The sequence below is a fragment of the Capsicum annuum genome, chromosome 6 (genome assembly GCF_002878395.1).
Source record: "Capsicum annuum cultivar UCD-10X-F1 chromosome 6, UCD10Xv1.1, whole genome shotgun sequence".
NCBI lineage: Eukaryota > Viridiplantae > Streptophyta > Magnoliopsida > Solanales > Solanaceae > Capsicum > Capsicum annuum.
This window is the reverse complement of record NC_061116.1, coordinates 139,286,141-139,297,165: the sequence shown is the minus strand read 5'-3', so window position 1 is coordinate 139,297,165 and position 11,025 is coordinate 139,286,141. Positions and strand designations below refer to the sequence as shown.

At 32.0% G+C, this 11,025-nt stretch overlaps 1 protein-coding gene and 1 long non-coding RNA gene across 2 annotated transcripts; both read left to right on the top strand.

Annotated features, from left to right (window-relative positions):
• The first annotated feature begins 6 nt into the window (after window positions 1-6).
• LOC124899717 lies at window positions 7-4,945 on the top strand. The gene is made up of 2 exons (XR_007057186.1): window positions 7-4,473; window positions 4,579-4,945. It is a non-coding gene; the product is annotated as an uncharacterized LOC124899717 (long non-coding RNA).
• A 4,787-nt stretch (window positions 4,946-9,732) lies between these two features.
• LOC107874199 (histone-lysine N-methyltransferase ATX3-like) lies at window positions 9,733-10,059 on the top strand. The gene has a single exon (XM_016721050.2). The coding sequence runs from the start codon at window positions 9,733-9,735 to the stop codon at window positions 10,057-10,059; it is 327 nt and encodes a 108-aa protein (XP_016576536.1).
• Window positions 10,060-11,025: the final 966 nt, after the last annotated feature.

Below are 11,025 nucleotides of genomic sequence, written 5' to 3'. Positions count from 1 at the left end.
AACATCAACAATATCTTGTTAAGGTTTCAGTCTTTATGGGTTATTCAGAATGTTTGTTTTCATATTTTTTGATATTAGATGTTAAAGATTCAATCTTTATGATTTGTTGACAATTTTTGATTTTGGGTATCCTTATTTTTTTACCGATGTTCTTTTGATTTGGATGACTGCTTTATTAAGTTTCAGCTCTCATTATGCACGTTACGTATTCGCTGAAATTCTTTCCACATAAAGACTCTGGTTACAACCACCATAAATATCCTTTGAAAAGCATTTACTATAATCATTTTCCTGTGTATATTCTGGTCATATACACTGAGTTTTAGAGCTGAAAGTATCTTTGAATTTGATGAAGAAAAGGCTATGTTTGAGACAAGATAAATAAAATTCTTGTTGAGAATTCTTGTTGTGATTGATGTAATATGTGCTTAGGTAAATAAGTATAAATGTGAAAATATATGTTTTTGTGTATAAGGTGAGTTTTAGTTTTTAGTCAAAGAATTGTGGATGTATATGAAAGTTGGTCTATGGAAAGGTGTAATGTCCAAGTCTTTGATCTAAGTGTTTCCATATGAGAAATATATAAAGAACTAAAACAAGAAGGAAATTTTTTTTGAATAATTTGGATGAATAGGTTGTATAATTAAGGGATTGGGGTATTGAATTCAACTAGAATGTTTAATGGTGATAGAATGAAGATTTTTGAACGTTTTTGCGAGGTGGTATTAGATTTAGCAGCAATTTAGATTGAGGTTTAAGATCGCTTAAATGAGTTATAGAAATTAGTAGTAAGTATTTTTGCTTTTCTAGTGAGATGGTGATATATGGTAGACTAAATATAAAAGAACAGATTCTTTTTTAGATCTTCGGCGATCTGTGCAGTTCTCCATAGAACTATGTTACTGGTTGTTGTGTGTGTGCTTAGATAAATATGCATAGATATGGGATTATTTTTCCTAGTTAAGGAGTTGCTTCTGGAGGTTATTGGTTTCAAGGTTGTGGTTGTGGATAAATATGCAAATTGGTTTCTAAAAAGGTGTAAAGTCTGTGCACGAAGATAATGATGAAAGAGTTGTTGTACGAGTATGGTGTCGATTTAATCTTCAATGGACACACAAGTACAAGACTAATATATCAATATACGAGAGCACATAAACTACTTTGTATCATTCTAGGTGCAGAAAGATGAATGTTCATTTTGTTGTTTTATCATAACCACATATCTATGTATCAAATATTGATAAATTAAAGGAATCTACAAGTTCATGCCTATGAAAGGACTAACAGAATCTATAACTACAAACTGGATTCTTGCGGTCCAGTTTATATAACTGTCAGTGATGGTGGAAACCATGAGAAGGTGGCCATAGAACGTGCTAATGAGCTTAGAAAATGTTCTGAACAAGCTAGCACACCGAACAAATTTATAGGCAGATTTTGTGCCTATAATTTGACATTAGGTCTAGCAGTTGGCAACTTCTGTTGGGATCAATAACCTGAAAATAGTACATATAGTGAAAGTAGCTACGGACATAGAATACTCGAGGTAAATATATATCTCTAGCATCGCAAACTGCTAATCACATACTTGATACAATGGTCCACTCAATTCTGCAAAAAATCAGTTCACATCCAATCTCCACAAATCACAACACCACAAAGATTTTCCAAGATGTTGCTATAGACAATATGAAGCAACAATTGTTTATCTGATTCGACGAGTGTTTCACTGTTAGAACATATGTTATTCCAAACAATCTTGTATTTTTAGAGCATGTTTTAATTTCACATAATATTTATTTCTTGTTATTTCAGAGATCAGAGCCTCTAAATCATTTGACACGTCTTATTTACTTTGCTTTGTTTGATGAATGGTCCTCCAGTCCTCTGTGGAGTTATTTAAATTCTTGTGTCTCTTCTTAGGTGTAGTGCTACTGGTTAGTGTTGTCCTTGTTATCTATTTTGGTGACATACTTGCTTGTACTGCTGCTAAGGTTAGTAACTAAGATTTCAGGCAACGGCAGAGATAACTTAAATTTTAATTTTTTTATAGCAGTCTTGTTGTTAGAAGCATTATCAAAAGCAATACATCATATTTTATTTTCGATACCATAAAATCCGGCAACTTTAATAATAAAATCAGCAATAAAATCTCTAGTATGTTTACGATCTTCATCATATAAAAAAGCAAGAATACGTTTTTGCATCACAAAATTACTATCCATCCAGTGACAAGTAAAGGTTAAATAATCATTTTTATTTACAGCACGATCAAGATCAGAAGTTAGGGTTAATCTACCTTGAATATTTTTAACAATGTTAATAAATAAAAACAATATTGTGAATGAAGTCTAAAAATATCAGATCGACAAGTACTTTTAGGAACACCATTAAACATAGGACTATAAATTGCTTGAATATAATGAATAAAGGCATCAGAAGAAGAAAAACTAAAAGGCAAACAATCCACTGCTACCATTTTAGCTATTTTTTTTCGGTCCCTCAATTTATTATACTTCTTCGTTACCTGACCGGTTGCTGGGTTCATTCTAGTTTGCGTTCGCCCACGAACGTCCCCACCACCTCGTGCAATATTTAATTCTCTTTCGTGAGCATCACCTATATGTCTCATTAACGTACCCGTAGCCCCTTGCTTGCCTCCACTTTTATGCTTATATATTTATTGACAAATATTGCATTGCACCTCAGTATCTGATATACGTTCAAAAAATTGTCATGCAATACTAGTTATTTTACGAGCTCTTGGGGCTTGGGGAGGACGGGAAGGGAGATTAACCGATTCAGATCTGACGTTAGCATTTCCTCCTGCGGATGTTTCACCAATATTTTCATCATCTTCGTCTAAATTAACCGCATCTACTTCATTTTCTTCTTCTATACCGTAATTTTCCTGAGCTTCTACATAATCCATATCTTGAGCACCTACACCTAAAGGTACGTCTACTTCTTTCTCAAAAGGTTGATTAAGCGGTGTCGGAGGCACACGGATATATCTACTACTTGAACTACCTCTACCGCTAGTAATTTACTTTTTACTACCACGACCGCTTTCGAGACAAAAAATTTTAACACCTTTAGTAGCGAGGTTTCTTAATTTATCCATAATATAAATTAAACTAAAAAAATTCAAAATACACAAATATATTAAAATTAAATATTCAACAATTGATACACTAAATAAAAATTAAACTTAAGAGATAGAACGACAATACCAAATTTTGGAAGTATCCGAAGGTTGCGACATTAGAAACTTTCACCCGTACTTTGTAATCGCAAAATTAAAAAATTAAAGTGAGCACTTTAGGAAATTAAATTTATAGAATATTTGAGAATTGGGAATTGAAAATTGAGATTTAAGAGAATGAGATTTGAGAGAATTAAAAATTGTGTGAAAAATGATTTGAAGGTGTATGGTATTGGGATTAAAAAATAATTTTAAACGTAATTTTTTTTTTTAATTAATGGGCCCAAACTAGCTATTTGTACCCAAAAACGGCTATATAGCCGTTGGGCCAACGGTTAGTTTGGCTCAAAATCTAAAAGTTAAAAAAAAAAAAAAGTAAAATTGAGCTAGGTTAATTGGGTCCAAAACAAAAAAAAATGGTCCGGTACCCGATATCCTAAAGCCCTTGAACTTATCGGGCCGATTTCATTAAATGGGCCGCCCGGCCCGTTTGACAGGCTTAGGTTAGTTTCTCACATTTTACTTTCTCGGATAGTAGATGATATAGTATAGATACCTAACAAGCAGCTATTTTTCGTGAACAGTCCCATGGGTTACCATATGGAATCCAAAAAAGATTTCGCATTATTATTCATGTATTGTACAAGCTGTAGTTTTCTAGATTATTCTCCGTGATATAGAGTAAAAGGTTTCTAATTCACAATATTGAATACGCGCTTCAAATTCTAAAGCGTATTAGCTTGGTATCTTCGAGTGATACTGCAGATAATCATATAAGGCGATTTTTTGTGTTCTACATTTTCCTCGCATGAGTTCTCATTATAGTTGTACCATCATGGATGCAGCTTGTTCAAGATTTTCATGTGCACCCTTTTCTATGGTAAGCCTTTGTCGGGAACTTTTTTTTGTTTTTGGATAATTACAGATATTATGCTGCATATTGTTGTTATGTTTGCGTGATTTGGTTAATGGAAGTTTAGTGGTTTGTAGGGATGATTTACACTTGTGCTAGATAATTAGGCTTTTTAAATCGAAAGTGCAAGCATGTGATGGACCTTGATAAACATGTGGAGATTTGATCCTTTATAAATAAATGTTGCATGACCTCCGGTTAGGCAAGAAGCTGGTTGTAGTGTATATCTGAAAAAGATGATATGCATGTTCATAATAGGGTGCAGAAGTGTCATGACTGAAGTTATGTACCTACATAATAATATACTATTTAATATGTGCTGAGGTATTAATTGGCACAGGCATTGAATCTTATGGTGAGTTGTAGAACTTATGTATTAACGTACTTCGAGTAAATGTTGAATTAATATAGGGAATGGTGTTGTTGACGAAAGGTATGGGGTTGTGATTGCAATTTGCAGGTGCAGGAGTGTGAATCAATAGTGACAGAAGAACCACCACATACAATGTTGATACCAATTGAGTATTTCCTCGTGGGATATGGACTATACAGACCTAATCAGTTCAGTGGCAGCCCAAGGAGTCCTCTTAGTCCATTATGTCTGGAACATGCAAGACTTAAGGCCAGACTTGAGATTTTTGAAAGGAATCAAAAGTACACACATGCTCGTCGCGCCCTATTTCGAATCGGTCGAAACAGCACGCAATATGTGGTGGCTAGTGTCGTGACTCTTGGGTTTTGAAAATTTATTTTTTAGAGTCGCCACCTAACTTTTTAAAAAAATTAGAAAAAAACCATTTTTTATGTAGAAAACTCTGTTTTGGTCTTTCGAAAACTTTTTGAGATTCTGAGTAAGGGTTTTGGTTACTTGGAGGAAGGTGTTAGGCACCTCTCAAAGCTTATCCGAGGATAGTCCTTACACTTAGTTTAGAAAAATATTAGAAAAAAAAATGTTATTTTGTTATTTGCTACGATGAGGGTAACTACACACATATTTATCAAACTTAAAGAAGACACACAAGATACATAAACACATTCTTATAATATACGAAAATAACATAATTTATTGTCAAAATACATATGCATATTTTTATAACAAAATGAAAGTGAAAAGTTAACATTAACATTTTATTATACTAAAAAATACTTAAGGTTTATAATTTTTACAAGAATATAAAGTCTCGTGATATATAAAGTTAAGGGTGAAAAGAAATCATTCACGGAGTAAAAGAAAATATCATATTAAAAGTATGTGAAAAAATGATTTGTTTGTAAATTATCATGTACATCTCAAAATATAAAAATTATTCATTTCGAAATTAAATACCAATGTATTTCTCGTGAAAAATAAAAACTTATATAAAAAAAATTGAAATACATTGACGTGTTAGTTTTGGGTAATAAAAGAAATCATGCAATTGTTCATTTACTTTAAGAAATTCAAAAACAGTATTTAAAAGTAAAAAAGGGTGATAGAAACATCCACATATAACTATACTTATACTTAGTGCAATTGATCATGATAATAATAATTTCACTTTTTAAGAAGATAAATAAATAAAAGTGGTAATAACGATATTTCGTATATGACAATCTGTATTTACATGTGCCTTGTGTTTTCAATCTCGTTTGGATTTTTTTTTTCAAAACAGAAAGATATTTAGAATTAATGTAAAAGGATGAACAAAAAAAGTGTGATAAAATATTGGCAGTCTTATAAAACAATAAAGAATAGAGGAAGAAGAGTAGAAAGAATAGAGAGAGCAATTCTTATTTCTCGAGGGATTTCTTGAGGTGTGTAACCCTTCTATTTATAGAAAAAATTTACTCCTAGTCTGAGTAAAAGACAGAAGTTTCAAATCCTAATAGATATTAAAGTATATCTTGATAGATCTTGATAGACATTCAGTATAATGTAAATACATTTAACACTCCCCTAAAATGTCTAATTGATAGATAATATATCTCGTTAAAACCTTATTAGAAAAAACTCAGTGAGAAAAAATTTAGTGAAGAAAAAAGAGTACGCATCTCTAATAATACGCATTTCGGTTGCCTCATTAAAAAACTTACAAGGAAAACCCAGTGAGACAAAACCTCGTAAGAAAAAAAGAGTACAACGCGTATTAACTCCCCCAATAAGAACATCCTTGAATATTTGCATCCCGATCTTGTGCATCATCTTCTTGAAAATTGCAGTTGGAGGAGACTTAGTGAATAAATCAGTCACATTGTCACTTGAACGAATCAGTTGCACGTTAATATCACCATTCTTTTGTAGCTCACGTATGTAGAAAAGCTTTGATGAAGTGTGCTTCGTTCTATCTCCTTTTATGAATCCTCCATTAAGATGTGCTATGCATGTTGCATTATCTCTGTATAAAATTGTGGGTATATTGTCACATTTCAAACCACATTTTTCTCGAATGAGATATATCATGGACCTCAATCATACATATTCTCGGCTTGTTTCATGAATAGCTATTATCTCAGCATGGTTCGATGAGGTGGCTTCGATAGACTGCTTTGTATATATTTAGGATATGACAGTATCCCCCACATGTAAACACATCGCATGTTTAAGATCGAGATTTATGCGGGTTAAATAAATATCCAGCATCAGCATAATCAACATGGTTGGGACTGCAAGCTTTAGAATAAAATAAGATCATGTATTTGATCTCATTTCGATATCTCCTAATTGGAGCAGAACTATATCTTCTAACAAATTAACTGAAAAAAAGGCTATATCAGGCCTTGTAGTATTTGCAAGAGACATTAGTACACCAATTGGACTAAGATATGGTACTTCGGGACCAATCCAATTCGGTATGTTTCATATTTCAGCAAATAATCTTATTGCTTTTGAAAACTCTCCAAGAGTTTCAATGGTTTTCAAACCATTAATTTATCATTCATAAGGATAATAAACAAGTTTCCCAAAAACTTTATATGCTTCGGGCATTTTGAATCCTTTAGGGATTTTCATATAGAATTTTGTCAAGTGACAATATCAATATGTGTGACATCTTCAAGTGTTTGAACTGCAAATCAAATAAGTGTTATGCTTACCAAGATGCATCTTTTCATGTCACTTGATAAATGTTTCTACGTCAGCATGCCTAAATTAACGTAGAATTCAGATCCTCATAATCTTTCAGAAAATTACGTCAATATTGTATCAAAGATATCGTAGACGATTTCTCATTTTGTATCGATTCACAATGTGACGTAACATTTTGAGATCTCATCACTTCATTATTTTCAGGTACCTAAACCTATCATAAGGTTTCATGAAATGTTATGTCATAGGCTCTTCAAAGCACCTTGACTTTTTATTATGATTATTTGCTCCTTGTTTTATTTGGAACCGATTAGTCTACCATGTTTCATGCATGCATAGACTTTGTCCTTCAAGGACATAAAAAGGAGCACTTTCAGCACAAATATGAGATGCTTTCGGCATATGACTTGAATGGCATAAATATGAGACGTTTTCGGCATATGACTTGAATTATCTTATGAATGAGATCTGATGATAATTCCTAACATACTTCATCGCTGCTTATAATCTCCCCCTTATGTTAGGAAAACTAACATACATCCTCCATCTTCTTTGAGGAATCCATCTTTGTGCATCATGGTATATTCATTAATCGTATACCGCACATCAACTATTAGATGGACAACGTGTGGTTCCTAACTTAGAACCAATTGAGAGGGAAGAAATAATCATAATTTCGTTGTTTAATGCATACAAGTACTATTGTATGCAATATATCATATTTCAGACCAACAAATGAAGTTTTGTTCTCATTAGCAAAGGTTTAGCTATTTATCGAAGGCATTCAATGCCAAACCATCATCATCAAGATGAAATGTCTTGATTACACAATCTGAAAATTATGTTCTTAACTCAATTTTATTGAGCAAGCAACATTAAGAATGTCAAACTGGAGATTGATAATAAATATACATGTGATTATCTTATATCGATACATCTTAATAGATCATATGACTGATGAACGGGTTCATATTCACCTTTTAACTTTTCAGATTTTGAGGGATCCAATCCAAATATTAGTTGGTCCAACCAACTTATCATGAGAACAAGCGACATAAATAATTCTGGAAGAATCTTGTATTTCTTTAATACATGTCTAATACTCAATATACACATCTTTGAGATGTTATAATCGTTCATGTCAACTTATGAACTTATTTATAGAAGTAAACTCCAAGTTTACTAGGACACGTATTTTTATTTATTTTTTTGCTTTAGTAAATTTCAAATTTACTATTACATGAATAAATTTTAGATTTACTACTTTAGAAGTAGATTTCGAAATAACTCTTCTCAATTATTCTGCCTCATTCGGAGGTGAGTAGTGATACCATCACAATCAAGTGCACGTTTGCATTAATAAGTTTCTCATTCCCCGTGAATGGAATATAATTGTGCCTTAAGCCTATCAGATTTTGAAAGCTTATAACCTCTTTCACGATATTGCTACTTTCAAGAGCAAATTGAGGTATAGATATCTTTCAAAGTATATCATATATTGCTACCACATTTACTTCAAGAATGAAGCAACATCTTTCAGGCTTATCATATTGATATCATATTCACTTCATGGAATGGAACATATTTAATGAACAAGCTTCATAACTTTTCATCAAAAATACATTATTTTGCCTTAGCCATCATAATATCATCAACATGGTGCCTTGAGATTCAAACACAATGTCTTACCCATATGAAGGCGTCTTAGGCATAAATCGATGGGACTTAAACCCAACATCTTTCATCCCTTTTGATAATATTGTTCTTGAGGAATAAATTTAAAATATAAATGGTTCCAAACCAATAATTTTTTTCCTCAAATCCGACAATAATTATCTATATATTATAAGCAGAGGAAGAAGCACCAGAAGAAGCCACGTGACATTTTTTAGTACAAGTTACAAAGCATTGCAATAAAACCTTTATAATTACTTGGATTTTAAAATATAAAGCTTTAATCTAAAAAAAAAATACCATTTCATATCCATACTAATTTACAGTGTAGCTCAGGTTTGTGAATATGTATAAAAGCCACAACAATATTAAATTTAGTTTAACTATAACTTCCTCCCTAATTTTAGCTTGTAATTGTTATCTCAAATGCTTATCACAATTTAATTTAAATTATAATTTAAAATTGAAATTATGTTATTCATCTTTATCTCAACTATACAATTCAAAAAATAAAGCATCATTATAAATAGATAAACCGATAGTTTCAGTAACATCCTAAAAATACAGAGTCGTCAATATCCAGTAAAAAACCGTCTACTAAAATTAACTTCATTCATGAGATATCAAATACAAAAATTCAATGGAACTTAAAAGTTCGCGTAGTACGATTATGGAATATTTCAGAACATGGAAATTCCGATAAACTGTTATCATTAGAAATGCTTTTGCAAGACGAAAAGGTATATGTAATTTATGCATATTTTGTTTTAATAATTTTATTTGCTTTATAATACTCTCAAATATGGATTATTATTTGTTTGCAGGGTGATCTCATTCAAGCATCAATTGAAACCTAAATATGTTGGTGAAAGGATTATGGGCAGTGTCACTGACCTTATAGAACGTCGATATAGGTCTCAAAGGAAGTACTATTACTTTTTCAGGATAAATGATGAAGTAGTGATTGATGCAACCATGAAAGGAAACATTGCAAGACTAATCAACCACTCATGCATGCCAAATTGCTTTGCAAAGATCATGAGTCTTAGAGAAGATGAGGATCAGATTATTCTTATAGCTAAAAAGGATGTTTCAGCAGAGGATGAGTTAATATTTGATTACAGGTTTGAGGTTGATCAGAATGATGAGCTTAAAGTCCCCTGTCTTTGTGGAGCTCCCAACTGTAGGAAATTCATGAATTAGAATAGCATAGGCAAATATTATTGACTCTCACTTCCTAATGTCATGGGCAGAGATTATTGACTCTCACTTCCTAACTGTTGACAATTGTGGGGATTTGATCTTCTTCCACAGTCAATTTATTGTTAATTTGATTCTTTTGTTTATGCTTGACATGCACATATCTATATAACTTCATTACTATTTCAGGCAGGAAAGAATTTATAGTTATTGTAACTTTTTATCATTTCCGGAGACATGTATGCACAGTAAGAGCCATGAGGGATACACGAAAATAACTAATTCATAGTAACTTTACATTCAAACTTGATAAACTCAATAAACTCTTAGTATTCCAAAGGTGAAATATGACTCTAAGAGGAGCAAGTACATGGTGCAGCAATCCACCTTGGTAAAAAGGTAGATTAGTGTTACAGTGACAAACATGGTGCAAAGTTCAACTTACAGAGCACCATGCTAAGTTAAAAGATGGCCTAATTAAATGATTCTCATGTTGATAACTAGGATAATCAAAAGATGAAGTCGGCCAAGAATTAACTCTTTGTACCTAAAAGAAACTTTTTCCAGGATAACCAAAGCAATATAATTTTTAAAGAGAACTAGAAAACTCAGTCACACGGTCTGCTGAAGAGATAGAAGCTGCGACATCAGAAAACAAATTGATTTTTTGTATATTATATGACCAGTTTAGAATGAATTACACTAAAACATATACTAGCTAAACACATGGGAACTGCTGAGATAGGAGAGCACACTTTCTTATTAATATCAATGGTTTTACTGCTATCAGCTTTGTCTAGGTGAAAGCTGGAGAGAGAATTAAATATTAGAAAATAGGAATTTCATGAACACAATAATAGAAAAGGTAAAAAAAAATTGAGAAACAAATTACTTTGCTAACTGAAAATGAGTTGCAGCCTGAGAATGCTAAACAAATTAATATGCGAGTACGTATACTAGAATTTGTAA

Bases quoted from the DNA above. Each gene is read 5' to 3' on its own strand.
- LOC107874199 (XM_016721050.2), top strand. From the start codon at position 9,733: ATGGGCAGTGTCACTGACCTTATAGAACGTCGATATAGGTCTCAAAGG.